The sequence below is a fragment of the Schistocerca cancellata genome, chromosome 1, assembly GCF_023864275.1.
Source record: "Schistocerca cancellata isolate TAMUIC-IGC-003103 chromosome 1, iqSchCanc2.1, whole genome shotgun sequence".
Classification (NCBI taxonomy): Eukaryota; Metazoa; Arthropoda; class Insecta; order Orthoptera; family Acrididae; genus Schistocerca; species Schistocerca cancellata.
In genome coordinates, this window is record NC_064626.1 from 1,113,425,248 (window position 1) to 1,113,446,785 (window position 21,538).

The 21,538-nt window shown below is 44.3% G+C and overlaps 1 protein-coding gene across 1 annotated transcript in view; it reads left to right on the plus strand.

The window, feature by feature from the left end:
- LOC126163063 (uncharacterized) overlaps positions 1 to 21,538 on the plus strand; it is a 282,388-nt gene that overhangs the window by 179,789 nt on the left and 81,061 nt on the right. Inside the window, exon 3 of the mRNA XM_049919967.1 lies at positions 9,814 to 10,074. Coding sequence (XP_049775924.1) covers positions 9,814 to 10,074 — 261 coding nt within the window. The remainder of the gene's footprint in view (positions 1 to 9,813; positions 10,075 to 21,538) is intronic.

A 21,538-nucleotide genomic window follows, 5' to 3' on the forward strand; every position in this document is an offset into this window, starting at 1 on the left:
TGGCACAACCTGACTTGAAGAACGAAACGGTTGGTAGGACACATTCGGAGGCATCAAGGGATCACCTATTTAGGACTGTAGGGAAGCGTGAGGAGTAAAAGTCGTAGCGAGAGGCCAAGAGATGAATACAGTAAGCAGATTCAGAAAGCTGCAGATTGCAGTAGTTAATCGGAGATGAAGAGGCTTTCACAGGATAGAGTAGCACGGAGGGCTGCCTCAAACCAGTCTTTGGACTGAAGACCACAACAAAAACAACAAAATCAACATATAGACCAAATGCAGTGTCGCGTGCATCCAAAGTGAAACGGCGACAATAATTTACCTAGGCGTCCCAGACATGGTTGACGCTGATCGGGAAGGAAGGCCATCGGATCGATCACAGAGAACAAAGCAAGCAATCCAAACTGATCCGCACCAATCGAAATTTTTTTTCCGTTTTCAATATGAGTACGTTTACACTGGGGTGCTCGAATGGCATCGTGACCAAGGAGCGGATAGCTGTCGTCGAGAAACTGATCGACTGATTGAACATTTCGGCCATTGTTTACAAGAACTTGGTGAAAAATTGCGTCATATATCTGTGTCACTTTGAAATGTAGTGCAGCGTTTAGTAAAAATTACTTAGCCTGCCTTATAAATGTATAACTTACTTTCTGAAGCCTCCTTGTAGTTACCTAAATGTATCGTCGAGAATAAAAGTGCTAATCGAAGAATGGCTTGGAGTGACCTTTTTGACCAAAATATAATTCCCTGTCGCTTAACATGCGTAAACTCTTCCCCCATACTGAAAAATACTTTTGTCTTGGCCGTTAAAATTAGTTGTTTATAAAATCCATAACTGCAATTTAGGTCTTTTCCCATTTTCAAGTGCGTATCAGCACAAGTCGAAATTTTAAAAGTATCGAGCATTTAAAATTTTGACATGAGCTGGTGGGCTCTTGAAAATGGGTAAAGTTTGAAATAGCAATTGTGGATTTTATAGATAAATACACTTATGATCAGAAAAAAAAACAGAACATCTTGAACGACTGGAGATAGGACGTTCATACTAATGGAGATAAACATTAGTATGTTCTGTAGAAATGGTTAGCATTTGAACCATGTCGGCCCGCGGGTTCAAGGTCAACATCGAAATCGCCGCGCAGTACCACCCACCGGTAAAATGTGCCTGCGGCTCTCGTTGTCGCTATAAACTTGGGCAGATGTGCAGGATGCCTCGCAGACGTATGCGCGAACCGTACCGTCAAATCAGTGAGACTGAAAGAGGACGCATAATTGGCATGAGAGAATGTGATGCATCCATTCGGGAAATTGCTGCTCGTGTGGGGCCACTGTTTCGGCAGTGCAATGGGAGGGTGCAGAATTGTTCACAGAAGGCCGTAGAACACAACGAGCTGTGTCACGTCCCACCACCCAGAGTACCCCCTCCCTTCCCCGACATCTCATCCGAATGGCACTGCAGGACAGATCTGCGTCTTCCTTGACGTTGGCCCAACAGAGGAACAGCGTAACACGTCGTAGACTGTCAGGGGCGACAGTCCGTCATCGTTTATTACGATGCGGGTTACCTGCGCGTCGTCCATTTCTCCGCCTACATCTGACGAAAGTGCAGAAACATAGTACGCGGCGAGGGTCACCAAACAGTGTTTTCGGACGAATCTAGGTTCTGTTTGAAAATGATGGCTGCATTTTGGTTCTCCGCAGAGAGGGGAGCGGCATTACAGTGACAGAATTCCCACAACACATACATATTCAGTTCGGGACCTTAAGGTGTGGGATGCTGTTGGGTACAACCACAAATCATAGTTGCTGCATAACCAGGGCACTGTAACCAATGTGAGCTACGTGAAAGACATTCAATGACCCATAGCCATACCATTTCCGCACAAAACGCAAGACGCCATTTTTCAGCAAGACAATGCTTGGGCACATGTTGCTGCATGAACACGTGTCTTCTTGGTTTCACAGGATGTCAGCCTTTTTCCCTGGCCCTCCATATCACCTCACACGTCACCAATCGAAAATTTATGGGATATGGTGAAATGAAATGTCGTGTGGCTAGGGCCTCCCGTCGGGTAGACCGTTCGCCTGGTGCAGGTCTTTCGAGGTGACGCCACTTCGGCGACCTGCGCGTCGATGGGGATGAAATGATGATGATTAGGACAACACAACACCCAGTCCCTGAGCGGAGAAAATCTCCGACCCAGCCGGGAATCGAACCCGGGACCTTAGGATTGACATTCCGCCACGCTGACCATTCAGCTTCCGGGGTCGGACATGGGATATGGTGAATCAGTGCCAACCACCGCAGATGAACTGTGGAACCACGTGAATCCAGCATGGATGACTGTATCACAGAACGCCATGCGCGCCTTGTACGAGTTGATGCCATCACGCATGAAACAAGTTATCAGAGCCCTTGCCGGACCCTGTGCCTACTAGACAACATGGAACAGGCTGAACCGAGGTGACTGAAATGCTAATCATTTCTGCAGAATATACTAATGTACATGTACTGTGAGTATGAACGTCCTATCTCTAGTCGTTCAAGGTATTCTGCTTTTCCTAAACATAAGTGTAATTTTAAAAGTTTAAAGCAGCGTTACATCTCTTAAGAACCTTTATATACACTACTGGCCATTAAAATTGCTACACCACGAAGATGACGTGCTACAGACGCGAAATTTAACCGATAGGAAGAAGATGCTGCGATATGCAAACGATTAGCTTTTCAGAGCATTCACACAAGGTTGGCGCCGGTGGCGACACCTACAATGTGCTGACATGAGGAAAGTTTCAAACCGATTTCTCATACACAAACAGCAGTTGACCGGCGGTGCCTGGTGAAACGCTGTTGTGATGCCTCGTGTAAGGAGGAGAAATGCGTACCATCACGTTTCCGACTTTGATAAAGGTCAGATTGTAGCCTATCGCGATTGCGGTTTATCGTATCGCGACATTGCTGCTCGCGTTGGTCGAGATTCAATGACTGGTAGCAAAATATGGAATCGGTGGGTTCAGGAGGGTAATACGTAACGCCGTGCTGGATCCCAACGGCCTCGTATCACTAGCAGTCGAGATGACAGGCATCTTATCCGCATGGCTGTAACGGATCGTGCAGCCACGTCTCGATCCCTGAGTCAACAGCTGGGAACGTTTGCAAGACAACAACCATCTGCACGAACAATTGGACGACGTTTTCAGCAGCATGGACTATCAGCTCGGAGACCTTGGCTGCGGTTACCCTTGACGCTGCATCACAGACAGGAGCGCCTGCGATGGTGTACTCAACGACGAACCTGGTCAATGGTGGCCGAGCAACTGGGTCGTCGCATTACGCCAGTGACTACTCTTGATGAACTGTGGTATCGTGTTAAAGCTGCATGGGCAGCTGTGCCTGTACACGCCATCCAAGTTCTGTTTGACTCAATGCCCAGGCGTATCAAGGCCGTTATTACGGCCAGAGGTGGTTGATCTGGGTACTGATTTCTCAGGATCTATGCACCCAAATTGCGTGAAAATGTAATCACATGCCAGTTTTAGTATAATACAATTGTCCAATGAATACACATTTATCATCTGCATTTCTTCTTGCTGTAGCAATTTTAATGGCCAGTAGTGTAAGTGTGAACCCCAATCCAAGAAAAATTAATCTACATTATTAAATCCATACGGCAATGTAATGTAGCAAGCTGCTATGTTTGTTTCAGAGTTTCATAAATTTCAGATGCTGTGTTTCTTAACAGCTAGAACAAAGCTGATTAGCTTGAGTAAGAACCACCATGAAGTAATACTTTGTTTGTTTTTCTTTGTAGTCGTGAGACATTGAGGGAATGTCTGCTATGTAATGATTTGTCATCGGAACACAGTTGAAGCTATCACTGGGTGTCATATTAGATGGGGAATGGGGCAGGAGGGGAGGGGGAGGGGGGAGAGCGGGGTGAGGCAAAGTTTGATAAACGAAAGAAGCAGCATGTGTCACTATGTTCTGTGGTGAACGAACTGGGGCGCTGTCGTAGAGCAAAGACACGTCCTTGAACAGCTTCCCTCGACGCATCTTATTCATAGCCCCTCGTTACCTCGTCAGAAGCTTTCGGTAGTTCAGGCGTGTGTAAGTCTTTGCCCCTTACGAGCTAATCTTTTAGCACCAGACAATGGCAATCCCAGTAACATTCAGTATTCCCATGTTCGACGATGGTTGAGTTTTCGTCTCTTTCGGCGATGATACTCCACATGTTTGCAATGCTTGCTTTGTCTCAGGGTCATGGTGGTGCCTGCAGCACTCGACTATCGTGATTATGTGGGTAGATTGGCCTGACGCAGCGTGATTACGTAGGTAGATTGGCCTGATGCAGCGTGATTATGTCGGTAGATTGGTCTGACGCAGCGTGATTACGTGGGTAGATTGGCCTGATGCAGCGTGATTATGTCGGTAGATTGGCCTGACGCAGCGTGATTACGTGGGTAGATTGGCCTGATGCAGCGTGATTACGTGGGTAGATTGGCCTGATGCAGCGTGATTATGTCGGTAGATTGGCCTGACGCAGCGTGATTATGTGGGTAGATTGGCCTAACGCAGCTGCAATCTCTCTGCTGCTGCCTGCGTTCTGCGGGCTTTGAATGGGTATGAGCAGTCGCGGGCTGCTATCTTTGTCGTATTCAATACGTCGTGCTGATCCATGATTGTTTTCCATTTTCTTGCCGTCGCCTTCATTGTGATACGCCAGTCTTTGAGCTCCATGACCTGATCTTCTTTTGCCATTCCCGGTTCTGCATAAGACAGATGGCCTGCCGTTCCTTCATATCACTCAGACTTGTTTGTCGACACCCGAAGCCAGCACTGTGTAATAGGACCGTACATTGTTGCTGTACACACACAACTCAGCACGAGTTTTGCAACGTTGTATCCCTTCAGAAGGAACTATCGTGTGATACTTCATTTTATCAGGCGGCTGCCCCATTTCTTTTTGGTTCTTCTAGTGGAGGTTTAACAGGACTGCAGACATGAACCTGCAAACAAACAAAAAATTAATTACGTAATCTTATTTTTCGGAGGTTATGATCCAAATTTTAAGATGCATTCCCTCAGAGAGACGCTCGGCTCTGCATCGGTCTCAGTGAACACTAAGATGAAAATCTACAACACAGTGATATGCCTAGCTGTAATGTACGGTTCAGAAACATGGAGCATGACTAAGTGAGAAAAGGAAAAACTGTTAATATTTGAAAGAAGAATAATGAGAAAGATATATGGACCAGTTTTAGATAACGGAGAATGACGGAGGATAAAAAACGAGGAAATCTACCTTCTGATGCGACAACCAACTACCTTACAGCAGATAAAGAGAAAAAGAATGCAATGGGTGGGCCATGTAGCCCGTATGCCAGATGGAAGACAGGCGAAGATGGCACTAGCGGGGAAACCAAACACCAAACGCCCCATTCGACGACCAAGGCAGCGCTGGACGGACGACCTGGCGAAGGACCTAGCAGCCCTGTGGAGTGAAGACACCTGGAGGAACCGGGTACAAAACAGGAAGGAATCGAGACAGTTTGTGGAAGCAGCGCGTGGTCTGCAGGACCTGTGATCGCTGGATATCTATCTAACTATCTACGCTCCCTTAAGATTTTGCTAGTGGGCCCTAATGTTTTCACATTATTATGGAACGAAGGAAACCGACTTATATCGCTACGTTCCGCTTTTCTCAGTTCATTTCCGTTTTATATACAAACAGTGTAAGTCTGTCTGCAACTGAGACCATTGCTGCCAACGCTGGAAACTGGTAAATATTTTCCTCCAGATTGCGACGTGGCATTTCTTCACTGGCGATAAAATTTTGTTCATTGTTGTACTCAGTAACAGTTGGTATTTCTCGGCGACGTGTAAGGTGTTCCCCGTTTTCTACGACTATGTGTAAGGCACGGTTCTCACTGAGGTCATACGATATGCAGTTCCACACGTTGCAATAAAAATCGCACGGTGCATCAGTTATCTGCGCCACACTGTTATTACTACAGGCCAGGAGCGATACGACAAGCAACCGGACACAGTAAGTGGTAAAAGCCTCGCGTTTGGTGTATCGCCACCACCCTCGTCACGGACAACTTCCAAATATGTCACATATTTACTCCACACTCGAAAGAGATATGGTTCTTCTTCTAGCGTTAAAAATAGTTTCGATACGTTAGCTACATTTGCTACACAGTACTGTATGACCCAAAATGCACCAGGCGTAAACTGACCGGCGACTATATTTTTCACTGTGAACTTTTCAAAAAATGCGCTGCGACTTATTTAATTTCGAAGTATCTCAAAAATTATGGCCAATATTGAAGAAAACTGCTTCATTATCAAGCTGTGATACCAGATTATAAGACGCAAAAAAATTATTTTTTAACGAATTGTGTCCGCAAAATCGAATGAGAATGATTGTGAAAAAGGAGAACACGCACGAATGCCAAAATAGTTGTTTTTCACTTTTTTGCACAAAGAGAAAATATTTTACTGAGAAGGTACTTCATCTAAATAAAACAATTTTTTTAGATACATCAGATGATTGAAATTTCGCTCTCCTTGTATCATACAACATAGTTGTGTGGAGCAACCAGCACACCACGTTGCGCCGAGTGATACAGCAAAGAACTTGTCGGTGTTGTGTGACTGTCGTCCCAGTGTGAGACAGTTAAATCGCTTCAACTGCGTCTCTACACGCTCCATCAGTACAGACTGTTTCTGTTTCATACTGCGAGTCGCATCGCATATTGCATTGCATGTTGTATCAACTCAATGAGAACCGCACCCAAGGAGATCCCATCCCCTCTTTGCTTCCACCGAGCGAGGTGGTGCAATGGTTAGCATATTGGACTCGCATTTGGGAAGACGACGGTTCAAACTCGCGTCCGGCCACCCTGATTTAGGTTTTCCGTGATTTACCTAAATCACTTCAGGCAAATGCCGGGACGGTTCCTTTGAAAGGACACGGCCGACTTCCTTCCCCGTCCTTCCCTAATCCGAAGGGACCGATTACCTCGCTGTTTGGTCCCCTCCCCCAAATCAATCAACCAACCATCTTTGCTTCCCCGTTGGTCTCTCTTTCTGCATCAGAGGACTACAGCATCGTGAGAGAAAATATGTAAAGGTGGGAGAAACTCGACCATATGCCGTATGTGCATCGTTACTGGACAAATTAGAATGGAGAGCAGTTGGTCGACTGATTTGGGTAAAAACCAGCTCGTTCAACTCAACGCACTAAGGAAACTATCAGAAACTATTTGTACACAGTACCGTTAAGAACCATTAGATATGATGGTGTTAGTGTTGGATGAGCATGCAGGGTGTACCTCTCGTCAGAAAATCTCTCGGAGTGCCCCCCCCCCCCCCCCCCCTTGAGCCTTCATCTGCAGAAGCAATCCCCAAACACAACTGCAACATGAGGCATAGTAGATAAACCTCAGAAAACCGAAAAGGTCGTTGCTCTCCTCCTCAACATCTCCATTAAAACAGAGTTTTCTTATGCTCGAGGGAGTGATGACTTCGTAGTTTAGTCCAAATGAACCCACAACTACCATCATTTAGGTAAAACCCAGACAGAGATGATCGGGAGGTTAAATGTTTGCGCTTGCATTGTTTAATAAAATTACAACAATTTCTGCCCAAACGTTCGACGTCCCGAAGGTTCATCTGGGGGCAGTTAGTAGCTACACTGTATTCCAACGACCAATCTATGTTACTGTGCAGTTCAGTAAACGAATAGGGAAACAAACCTAAGCCAACTAAAATCTGCCCTTAACTAACTTAACCAGGCAGTCATAGAGAAGACCTAAAGTTTACCGTGGAGTCCGAACTATGGAGTACTTTCTGGGATTTTTCTTGAAAACAAATGATTGTCAGAGATGAAGGAAGCGACGACAGAAAAAATGAAGCGATCGAACCTCTAGCGTTGTAGGCTTACACTTACCCTTTGAGCCACCAAGACACTTTCTTTGTTTACTTATTCTTTTCTTAATGGTCTCCTACCTCCCTTTTTAGCCTAATTTGCCCTCGCCGTTATTTGCTTCCTTCGACGTTGTCACATGGCTAAAATAACTCTTTTCTCCACATTTTTCTTCTGTTAGCAGGGGTAATGGGATGTTATCTATAATATAACCCAGTTAAGGCTTATTCAAGAAACACACAACAATAAAGCCCAAACTAAAGCTCATCTCCAAAACTAACCTCCCTCCTTAGAAATTTAAAGTTTTTAAAGACTATGAGTTCTTGAAAATCAGATACTTCTTGAAACAGTGATAAACTAGACAACTTTTGTCACTAGCATTGTATACAGTAGCTGCTATTGAAGGCTCCATGTGTGCACGACGCAGCCGTATGTGCACCATAGATTGATGGAGAATCATCCCTTTATCTGTGCTTTCCAATTTACCTTGCAAAATAACTGTAGTCATGTCTTGATTAGGTTATAAACTGGTACCCATTATCTTCGATCAAGCTTTAGAATACATCTTTCGATGTGGAAGCGACTGTGTGTTGGCTAGTATATCTTTAAATTGGAGTTCAGTTTTCTATAGCCTTCCAAGAGCAATTGTGATCTTTTAAGATAGGTTTATTTTTGTAATTTTCATCGATTTCTTGAATGCAGTGATTTCGAGCTAAGTGTCTATGGCGATCCAAGGACGTGACAGTCCACAGGTAGCTTCCCACTAAGACAGCCAGCATGGAGGTGGCAGAGCACTATTATAGGCTGTATGCAGGTGGTAAACCACTCAGACAGCCTGTCTAGAAGTGGTGGGCCACTCACACAGCCTATCTGAAGACGGTAGGCCACTCAGACAGCTATGTGTGGAGGTGGTGAACCACTCGTACAGGCTCAATAGAGGTAGTAAACCACTCAGACAGCCTGTCTGGAGGTGATGGCACACAGCTTCTGTGGAGATGGTAGACCTCACAGACAGCAATGTGTGGAGGTGGTAGACCATTCATACAGGCTGTGTGGAAGTGTTGAACCACTCAGAGAGCCTGTCTAGAAGTGGTAGATCTCTCATGCAGCCTATGTGGTGGACTATTCATACAGCCTATGTGGAGGTGATAGAGCACTCAGGCAGCCTTTATGGAGGTGGTAGACCACTCAGACAGCCTGCAAGAAGGTGGTAAATCAATCAGAGAGACAACTGTCATAGTGGTAGACTGCTCAACCAGTGTGAATGTGGTAGATCACTTAGGTGGTCACATGTGGAGGTAATGGACCACTCTGACAGCCGTGTATGGAAGTGATAGACCACACAGGCTATGTGGAGCTAGCGGACACTCAGGCAGCCTGTGTGGAGGTGCTAAATCATTCAGTCATTTTTGGAGGTCATAGACCACTGGACAGTCTATGTGGAGGTGGTGAACTGCTCAGCCAGGTGTAAAGGTGATAGGCGACTCAGACAGTTTGTGTGGAGGTGGTAGACCACTCAGACAGCCTGCAAGGAGATGGTAAATCAATCAGAGGGACAACTGTCATAGTGGTAGACCGCTCAACCTGTGTGAATGTGGTAGAGCACCTAGATGGTCATATGTGGCGGTAATGGACCACTCTGACAGCCATGTATGGAGGTGATAGACCACACAGCCTATCTGGAGCTAGCGGACACTCAGGCGGCCTGTGTGGAGGTGGTAAATCATTCAGCCATTTGTGGAGGTCATAGACCACTGAGACAGTGGAGTTGGTGAACTGCTCATCCATGTGTAAAGGTGGTAGGCGACTCAGAGTGGAGGTGGTAGTCCACTCGGCCTCAGTAGGAGTGGTAGCCATTCAGACAGCTGGTGTCCCACAGGTGGTGGCGATGGTGGCTGCAGCGAGGGCGAGGGCGGCATGTCGCCGCGCATACCGCGCAAGTTCATCTCCAACTGGCGGCACGCTTGCGACCGCACCAGAGACCGCACCAAGGAGCTGCTGCGCCGCTGGCGGACCATGCCCGACGGGCCGGGTGGCGCGCCGGGCCACTGCGAGGACGACGGCTTCACCGAGGGCGACGTGGATGCCGAGGGCTGCGCGCGCCGCCCCAAGGACCACGGCTGGACCGTGCACGTCTGGGGTGAGCTGAGCGCCACGTCACGCACTCTCCTCACACGTCTCTGCACCTAGTGCATGCCTGCTGAATGGCACTAGTGGCGGATAAGTTATAACGGGCAAGGCTTTGGTATTTCTCTGTGCAGGGCATTTCAGGATGAAACAGTAAGGGGTGAGCTGGGATAGTAAGCACCATTCTAAATCGAGGCATCTAAACACATGTTCCAGTTGAATAAGGGCATCGTGGGATCACCGAAAAGTTGTTCTCTAACACGCCACAAAAAGCCAGATTTGATTTTTCTGCAGAGAACATCCTCCAGAGTAGTCTCCGCCTGGGATTAATTTATCAGCGGAATATTTTACCCAAAAGGTAGACCTCAATTTCGTTGGGAAATTGTCCATTGCTGTCAACTGTCTGGAGTACTAGCAAATCAAGCGCTTTTTGACTAATGATACAAGAGTAGATGAAAGAATCATCTAGGCTGTTGCCGTTGTAACTACTGATAAGGCAGTTGCCCCTCTTCAGGAAGCATATGTTAGTCTGGCCTCTCAACGTATAACCCTCTTTTCCACATCCGCTTTGGTTGCTCATATGGTGCATCTCTCTGTATCGTCAAGGTAAGCTTCTAGCCACTGGTTAGTAGTGGGTGCAGGTTCGGGTTTCAATTCACTCCACCAGCTGACTGGGTGCGTGTGAGATTATTTACTTTTATCTCGCCTCGGTGGGGATGCTTGCGTGCCTCAGTGAGATAATCGTACAGTAAGCGCAACGCTGTCGGAGCGACATCTGTGGAGATGTCATACTAGCAAATCATGGCCAAAGGCCTTTTCAGTAGTTGTAGGGGCAAAAGTCTGGATGATTAACTGCTATAGCCTTGTAATATTTAGCAATATGGCCTTGGCTATGTTGGTAATGCGATGGCTGAAATCAAAGGGAAACTACAGCCGTTATATTTCCCAAAGACATATAAAAAAAATGGCTCTGAGCACTATGGGACTTAACTTCTGAGGTCATCAGTCCCCTAGAACTTAGAACTACTTAAACCTAACTAACCTAAGGACATCACACACATCCATGCCCGAGGCAGGATTCGAACCTGCGACCGTAGCGGTGTGCGGTTCCAGACTGTAGCGCCTTTAACCGCTCGGCCACTCCGGCCGGCCAAAGACATACAGCTCGTCTGTTTGGTTTAATGAAGATGGCATCGTCTAGTAGAAAATATTCCAGAGGTAAAGTAGTCCCTCATTCAGATCTCTGGGAGGCGACTATTCAAGAGGATGTGAACGTCAGAAAAACTAATCTGCTGTTCTAAAGATTAACACTTGGAATGTTAGATTCATTAACCGTGTGTAAAAATAAATATTGATAGGTTGAAATTTAATGTAGTCTTATGATGTATTGCGAGACGAATAACATACTTCCTGCTCAGGTGAATACGAAATTATCAACAGAAAATCAAATTGGGAAGAACACAGAAGGAGGACTAACAATTAATAAGGTAGAAAAGTGGGTAACCTACTATGAACAGCACAATGAACGAATTCTCGAAGCCAAAAAAGATACAGAGTCACGACCCACCACATTTGTAACACCAGCTACATCCTCAAATTATGAAGAGGTTGAAATATGTATGAAGAGACAAAATAAACAATTGAATAAGTGAAGGATGAGGGGGAACTGGAATTCGATATTGGGAAAAGGAAGACAGAGAAAATCAGGAGAATATGGAATGGCGGTAATAGACTGTATACCAGGAAGAGAATGAAGGCAATGGAAAGTTTCAGGTAGATTGTACACTGAGAGACTAGAAGTTTTGAGAAATACTGGATGTGAGGTCGTCGACTGCTGAAGCCTGTGTGGTGCACTTATCTTCGTACGGCCTGGTAAAAAAGGGAAATGGTGCCTGACACCCCCCTTCCCCCACATTCAAATCGGCAACGATATGGCTCTCACAATAATGCCCGCAGAGGCAACGTCACGCCCGCTCGTCTAACATTTGCGGTTATCCCATGCCGCGGAAACATCGTCTCTGCGATTTATGTGAGACATTTTTGACCTCCGACCTTCTTGTGTAATATGTGATAAGCTACGGCCCACACGTCTTGTAGCGTTTATCACACTGTCTCACAATCAGAACTTCAATAAACTCGAGACGTGCCACCAAGTTCACTATACCACAGCATCGGGTGCCAATATTTGCGCGTCATACACGTCACAACTTCAAATGGCCATTCACTTTATTGCGGTAAGACAGAAATTTAGAAACCGTATAAAGCTCTAAACAATTCCACGAACAGATCCGTGTTCCAACCAAATTTTCTTAGTTGCAAAATGTAGGATAAAATCCAAAGAACTGCAGAAATGTAAAGTAGGACGGAGACAGGATCTGGACAATTTGACACAACCAGAAATTGTTGAGAGTTTCAAAGGAAGAATTGGGGAACGACAGTCTATAATCCACACATCTTATAAAATGGATATGAGTGTGTGTGTGTGCGTGTGTGTGTGTGTGTGTGTGTGTGTGTGTTCTACAACTGCTCCTCAACCATTTGAGCGATTTCAACCAAATTTGCTACACATACTCTTTATTGTTAGGTAACAATTACTGTGGGATTAAGAACCGCCGGCCGAAGTGGCCGTGCGGTTCTGGGCGCTACAGTCTGGAACCGAGCGACCGCTATGGTCGCAGGTTCGAATCCTGCCTCGGGCATGGATGTGTGTGATGTCCTTAGGTTAGTTAGGTTTAATTAGTTCTAAGATCTAGGCGACTGATGACCTTAGGAGTTAAGTCGCATAGTGCTCAGAGCCTTTTGAACCATTTTTTTGATTAAGAACTATCTACCTAATATATTTCAGGAGATATGACGTCATAAGCAATGAGATGCGTGGAAAAAGTGCCTCATCATATGTGACGTTTAAATGTATTACTTCTGTGCCACTAACTATATTCGCAATAAATTTCGCAGACAATACCCATATACGTCCCGAAACTCACCTACCATTGTATATCATGGTACCACACATAGTCCAGGAGATATGGCTTTATAAACACTGAGGCGCGTGAGAAACTGTCGCATTGTGCGTGACGTTAAAATTTATTACTTCCTTTCTATTAAGTCTATTCTCAACTTATTTTGCAGACTGGGTCCACATAAGCCGCTAAATATACCTACATGAATGAATGACGTCATAAACACGGAGAAGCGTGAAAAATTGCTGCATCGTGCTTGACATTTAAATTCATTACTCTTCTGGTACTTACTGTATTCGCAGCATACTTTGCTGACAGTATCCGCATGTGTTGCTTAATGTACCTAAACAAATACATCATTATACGACACTTAGTTCAAGAGATGTGACATCATAAACACTGAGATGCGTGAAAAATTGCCGTATCATGCTTGAATATTTAATACATTTATTCTCTACTATTAAGACACTCATACACTCGATTCAAATTAAGGTAACCCCTGACACCTGGCGCCGTGAAGGGCAGCCGCTTGGTATAGAGCGCCTTGTCACGGTTCGCGCAGCTCCCTCCGTCGGAGGTTCGAGTCCTCCCTCGGGCATGGGCGTGTGTATTGTCGTTAGCGTAAGTTAGTTTAAGTTAGATTAGATAGTGTGTAAGCCTAGAGGCTGATGAGCTCAGCAGTTTGGTCCCATAGGCACTTACCTCAAATTTCCAAATTTACCGACACCTGATAGGGCTCTTGACACCTTCAACTGCGAAGTACAAAAAGCTGTAGGCGAAAACAGCAGCCGTCTACATAGGTATGAAGAGACGTTGCCATAAAGACGTTTACAAAATCGCGCTGTAGACACGCGAAGCAGATGCGTCCAGCATACAGAAACTGTCCGGGATGATGTTCCTTAATTTGGGTGCTGTACCTATGCATTCGTACATTATGCATATTTCTTTGTACGACTGTTTCATAATTTGAAAGATATACGCTCTGCTTCAAGACTGCTTGTGCCGCAGTCATATGTTATTCAACACTTTCTTTGAGTTGACAAGGCTGTACGCCTGGTTGCTTAAGAAGGAGTTGAAGTTTGTGATGTCTGAAGATAGGTATAATCCCGAAACGCGTAACATGTTCTAATGAACGAGTCAACTGAACATCTCATGACTTTATTGCGATTGTACAACATTGGCTGCCAATTATTAATAGTTTTTCAGAGCATCAACTTAAGGTCACACGCCAGACCAGATGCGGACGTCTGTTTTTGAGGAGAGCTGTCACAACTTTCCGCTTCCTCCTCCCGCTCCGTACTGTCACCTCCACTTCCTCCTTACTGGTCCACAGGTAAACACTCTTTCTGGCAGCTATCTCGTAAATCGCAGACAGTGGAAGTATTGCCAATTTAGGTGATACGTTAGAAAAGTGCCAACCATGGCACAACGCTAGTCTATCTTGTGCGAGCTTCTTCATCCCCGAATAACTATTTCAAAGGGCACGGGTGATTCCCTTCCCTATTCTTGAAACAATCCGTGCTTGGCTCCTCGATGTCGACTGGACGTTAAAGCCTAATCTTCCTTCCTTTCTTCTTCCTACCGAGTAACTACCATAACCTACATCCATTTTCAGCTGCTTACTGTATTCATCTCTTGGTCTCCCTCTACAAATTTTTACCCCTTACACTTCCCTCCAGTATTAAATTTATAATTCCTTGATGCTTCAGAATCTGTACTATCACCAAATTCCTTCTTTCAGTCACAGAATGTAACTGGACAGAGGAGACCTTTATGGCAGAACCTGCTGTAAGAAGGAACAGGTTGACAAGACACATCCTGACGATTTAAGGAATTATAGGAAAATGTGTGTGTATGTGTATGTGTTTGTGCATGTGCGTGTGTGTCTGTTACGCATAGATGAAGAGACGTGTGCAGGACAGACTAGCGTGTAGAGCTGCTTCAAAACAGTCATCAGAGTGAAGACTACAACAAATAAGAAACTTATCATCAGGTTTAGTTCTTCACTGAAGTACGTCCTGTATTGCACACAGTGATCTTGAGAACTGATACATAAATGGCTGTAGTGTCTTCATCGATTCTTCACGTAATTCTGATTCTTGAAACTTTGTAAATAAACTTTCGCAGGACAGTTGCGTCTATCTTTAAGTATCGACCAACTCCTGCCTTTCTATATATGTAAATACTTTCAATATGCAGTGCTAGCGCTACCTAGTATGGGACCAACACATTTGAGCAACATTCCAGAACAGGATGCACAAGTGCTTATCGGACAGTTTCCTTCGTATACTGACTGCTGTTCCCCTGTATCTTACTAATGAACGGAAGACATGCCTTATCTACCACTGAGCCTATGTGATCATTCCATTTCATATCCTCACAAATTGTTCAAATGTTCAAATGTGTGTGAAATCTTACGGGACTTAACTGCGAAGGTCATCAGTCCCTAAGCTTACACACTACTTAACCTAAATTATCTTAAGGACAAACACACACACACACACACCCATGCCCGAGGGAGGACTCGAACCTCCGCCGGGACCAGCCGCACAGTCCATGACTGCAGCGCCTAAGACCGCACGGCTAATCCCGCGCGGCCACAAATTGTTACACCTAGGTATTTGTATGAGTTCAAAGGTTCCAGTCTCTGACGGAACTCTCGAATTTATTCCTACAGTCAGGCCCATTCAAATTCTTTCCTTTCTTATTCTGACTTATCCTCACAGAAAGCTTGTATATGAAATTAATCCATTGTACCAGTATTTATGCGGGGTGTACCGGAAGTCCTGGCATTTTATAAAAATAGATGTACATATGTATGTATGTATGCACATATAAGTATGGCTGTATGTTCTACATCTCCTTCTAAACCACTGGATCGACTTCAGACAAACTTGGTACACGTATCTCTTAATGTCTGCAAAGACTCGCTGAGGGGCTAAGAGTGGGCGAGGGTGGGGGTGAACAAGTGGTGTAGCTCACGACGCCCAAATTCGCTTATTTCATTCATCCTTCCAGTATTTGTGCATGAGAGCACTTGATGACTTGCAACAAACTTTAAACATAATTTTAAATCTTTACGAAACTTTTTCTCGCTGACAACCCCCCACAAAATGATGGAAGGAAAAAGAAATTATCGCTTACTAACTGTATCCACGGCACATTTTGCAGATAGTACTCGCATATACCACTGAATGCACCTGCAAAATTATATACTACGACACATAGTTCAGGAGAAATGACGTCACAAACACTGAGATGCGTGAAAAACTGCCGCATCATGCATGATATTTTAATTTATTACGTCTTTGCTACTAAATCTATTCGCAACAGAATTCGCAGACAGTATACAAATATACTACTAGATTTAGCCGCCAAATTGTGTCATAGTACGACACATTCAGGATATATGACATCATAAACAATGAGATGCATGAAAAACGGCCGAACCATGTTTGACGTTTAAATTTATTTCTTCTATGCTAATAACTCTATTCGCAACGAATTTCGCAGACAGTACCCACATGTGACGCTGAATGTACAAACAAAATTATATCATTGAACGACACGTAGTTCAAGAAAATGACGTAGTAATGAGATGCGTGAAAAACTGCTGCATCATGCATGGCATTTAAATTTACTACTAACTATATTCATCACACGTTTCGCTGATAGTATCCATATATGCTGCTGAATGTACTTACAAAATTATATCACTTTACGACATAGTTTATGAGTTATGACGTCACCAACATGAGTTGCGTTAAAAAAGCCGCATCACGCGTGACGTTTTACATTGTTACGTCTTTACTACTAATTCTATTCGCAACGTAATTCGCAGACAGAACACTAACATACAACTAAGTATGCATGCAAAACCATATCATTGTACGGCTCTTGTTCAGGAAATATGACGTCATAGAGATTGAGCTGAGTAAAATGAAACTGCAGGGTGAAATTAGCTACATGTACATGTGAAATAAGTGTACAAATATGTGTTCAATATGTGTGAAATATATGTGACATCTGCATATCCTAGCAAAGCCGTGGGTAAAAATCTCTTCCTAAACGCCTGGATCGATTTCAACCAAACTTGGTACACATATTACTCATTATATGGAAAGAAATACTGTGAGCGTACGATCTAGCAACCTCCGGGGGTGATAGCGTGGAGAGAGAAGGGGAGAGGAAGAGATGAACAGACATAGAGGGGGAAGGAAGACATGGACACATATATGAGGGAGAACGAGCTGGATAGATTAAGGGTTAGAGCGAAATGGGCAGAAAAAGGAAAAGGGGAAGAAGTACAGAGGGAGGAGGTGATGGACAGAGGATAGAAAGAGGAGGAGATGGAACAGAGAGGCAGAAATGGACTGAGAGAAGTTGAAAGAGAAGATTGATGGACAGATGGGGAGAAGAAAGTACAAAGAGATAGGGGAGAGGAACTGGACAAAGAGAGGGAGGGGGGAGGAGAATCTGGACATAGAGAGGGGGACGAGGAGATGGATAGAGAAAGAGAAGGAGGAGATGGATAGAGAGTGATGAGAGGAGAAAATAAAGAGGGTGTGGAGGAGATAGAGGGGCAGTAAGATATGGACAGAGAGAGACGAGAAGATAATACGAAAGGTGTGATGAGGAGATAGACGGGCAGGAAGAGACGGACTCAGGGAGTAAGGAAGAGACAGACAGAGGGCGAAAGAGCAGATGGACAGAGGGAGTCGAGCAGATCGACAGAGAGAGGGCAACAGGAGGTGGACAAAGAGGGGGAAGAGAAAATGCACTAATACAATTGGAATAAATACATACCCAGGCAAAGCCAGGTACTTAGGTACTATTTCAGTGCACCATGAGTGTCAAGAAACCTTTGTCCTACATAGTGTGTTCCAGTGATCTCTTGAATTTAAGTCTAGTCAACATGAAGGCAATCCAGTATGTCTTAAGCGACCTGTCAGTTTCTTACAACCAAACCTCCAGATGTCAGACACTCATATGGGTACCAAACGTTGTATGTCGGTGGATCATGAAGCTAAATTCCGATTTAATTCGCGCTTTGTGCTGTCGTCCAACATAACGGACGTAAACGTTAATGAACAGTAACACCAGATTTACGGAGCACATGAAAAGTGTAACTGTGAGGAGGTGCTACACATATCTCACATTGGGAAGTTGATAGAGCGCTAGGTTCTCGTACCAAGGGTCCTAGGTTCGAGTCCAATGACAACCATTTTTTATTGTATATTGCTTGAATGTGTTATATGGGACATGATGTTTATGGCATGTAAAGGGGATGTTTGGAGTTCACAGGAATGTTCTTTTGGCAGTCTACTTTCGCTTCGTTTGTTTGAAAGAAGAAACCTATTGAGTACTGTTAAATCCAACCTAGTCGTCAAATATGGGCTACCTAGGAAACCTGCTTTCTCAGATGGCTAGACAACATTCAAACAAATCGTATTAACGAGTTTTATTACAAATGTAAAAGATTACAATACTTAACTTTGTTCATTACACAGATGTGACGCAAGCAAAGGGTGACATGCAAGATAAGCAATGCTCTTCAGTATAAGCTATCCTACGTCGCTGCTATAAATGTGCCTCATCTTGAAGCTACTCTTCAACTGGACCAGGCCGCGACCAGTCGCGGCGCTCACGTTCTCTTCACCTAGGGGCCGCTGCTGTCGCCTTGTTCTGGAGAGGGGTCGGTCAGCGTTCGATTGGCTGACTTCTTCTCACAGCCTTCTCTCTATCGCTTACATGTGGCAATACCGGCCATGACCTCCTCCTTCTGTGCGGATGCACATATATTCCCCGAACTCTTACGAGACTCGGTAAGAATTTCTTCCACGAGTAATGAGTGTGTTGGGGTGGGACACTACGAATGTAGTGTGTGGACATACAAGGTGAGAATGTGGGTCTCGCGGGAGGTGTGCGCGAGATAGTTCCTGCAGTCGCGCTATCCTCTGTGCCCTCGGTGGCTCAGATGGAGACGGCACGGTAACTCAGCGTGTTCGGTTAGAGGTTTAGCTGCCCTCTGTAATAAGAAAACTGAGTTGATGGATCAACGAAGAACTGAAACGGGTGTCTGGCGACGTCCGCCACGAGCACATGCAACGAACAAAATGAGATTAAAAAAAAAGAAAGAAAGAAAGATAAATAGAGCGTTGCCATGTAAGCAGGAGATCCCGGGTTCGAGTCCCGGACAGGGCATACATTTTCACCTGTCCCCGTTGACATATATCTACGCCCGTCAACAGCTAAAGGTATTAATATAATTCTAATTTCATTTTTTTCTCTCTATCGTTCCCGACTGGCGTGCCGGCGCTTGACTTTACGCCGTAACAAGTACACTTGTAGTTTCATAGAATATACAGTCAGAAAAGAAAGAAACAATTGTATCACGCGTGCTGAAGTAATAGTAATAACAAAAATAATTGTTATTATTATTATTATTATTATTATTAATAAATAAAATAATACGATCAACTAACGAAGCGAAAGCTTCCTGTCAAAGGACATTGCTCCAAACTCCGAAAAGTCGATTTACATGTCGGGAAAATGTCCTCCCGTATAACAGGTTTACTCGCGAACAGTTAAAAAACACTGTCGTCAGTAGGATTTGAAGGCGTGACTTTTGATACAAGGACCGAACGCTCTGCCGTCTCATCCAAGCGAGTTGTACAACTGAATAAGACACAAATATGCTTTTCCTGTGCTCCATAGTTCTAGTGTCACTTTAATTACCGTTTACGCATGTTCTACTGGCCGACAGGACGCAGCACGAACTAAATCGGTATTTTGGTTTATACTCTATCGACCGACAACTTATGGTACCGTTCTGAGTGTCTGACATCTGGAGGTTTGGGTGCTAGAAAAACGGTCGTTCAAGGTCTTCCGGCTACTCCTTGATAAAAAGGATGCATAATTATAAAAAACTACAGCGTACTGAAATTCTAAGCGCAGGGAGGTGTTTTAAATATCTGTTACTATATGAAACTCTACTTAGAGCGGTAACTCGGACACAGTAAGGAATGGACCTCTGTAGTTTTCATTTCTCTCTCTCTCTCTCTCTCTCTCTCTCTTGCGTGCCCCTTACAGTGATGAACTAGGTGCAAATTATAAATCTCCCCGTTTATTTGACTTAAAACGCTTTCTTTTCTTTTCGTATAGATACAAACGTTTACAAAGAGCGGTTTTCATTTTTATAAACATATGCAGATGCCTGATGATGAGCCCATAATATGGAAAAATGTTCGGAGTGACTTTTTGGTTTTAGTTAAAAAGGTCAAAATAATTTTTAATTTCTTGGAGAATACTGTTTCATTGCCTGTGATAGGCGATGACTGAAGAACGAAAATGACAGACGCCATGTGTCCACTTCCCACGCTAAGAGCGATGCCCTGTCATTATCTGCACGCGCTGCTGAATAAAGCCATTTGTGAGTCCTCGAAGCTAAATACGAGTACAAACGGCATGACACTAATTAGGTGCTTGCTGGAAGGTAAGAGCAGATATTCTAGCTTTGATCTAGAAAATATACTTAGAACATAAGAAAAATAACAATGATTGGCATACTGGATTAGGTATTTACCTGCAGTATGGAAGAGCAAAGATTCAGTGACAGTTAAGTTGCATCGAGCATGACGTTTTAGTTTATTACGTTCTTACTACTAACTCCATTCGCAACACAATTCGCAAACAGTACACAAATATACCATGAAACGTACCTTCAAAATTATATCATTGTACCGATCTTTGTTCAGGAGATACGACGTCATAGAGATTGAGCTGCGTGCAGCCATTCAACAGGGTAACAAAGCCTGTTGTCCACATGAGTTCTGCGGCTTTCCTGGGAGGCTACAGGAAGGTTACGTAGCTAGTTAGTTATCTGAATGTTCCATAGATCTTGCTGATGATCTCATACTATGCTGCATGTCCTCCGTCAATTCGTTTGGATAATATTTTCTCAGTGAATACATGGCAAACATGATGACCACCTGCATAACTGTCATTAGTATTTACATTAAATGTTACCTAGAAATTCCTTACTGAAAAGACATTGACGTTTGTTAAATATTAAAAACTCCTCTTTGGACAAACAGGAGTTTTCAAGCAAAAAGATAAGTTCGTTCAACTGTTGGCTGGGTTAAGTATCCGGCATTTTTGTGAGTCTTTTGCGTTCAGCACAGTATTTCTGCATTTTTATTGGGGTAAGTTCCCTTGCGTTTTTTGCGGCACTCTTCTCCGAGTGTTTTGACTCTCTTTATTTCCTTAACGGTATTCGTCTATTCTGTTCCGCCTCTATGCGATTTTCATTTCTCCCATATCTGTTTTCGCTTCTGATACACAGTTAACTTGGGTCTGTCTACTTTCCAAGTATTCCGGATTATGTTAGCCGATTCTTTTGATTTCATTCTTTTGAAGCACTCATAGAAGCTATTCTCCTCATCTTAAGAGAACATACACTACTGGCCATTAAAATTGCTACAGTCCGCAGCTCGTGGTCGTGCGGTAGCGTTCTCG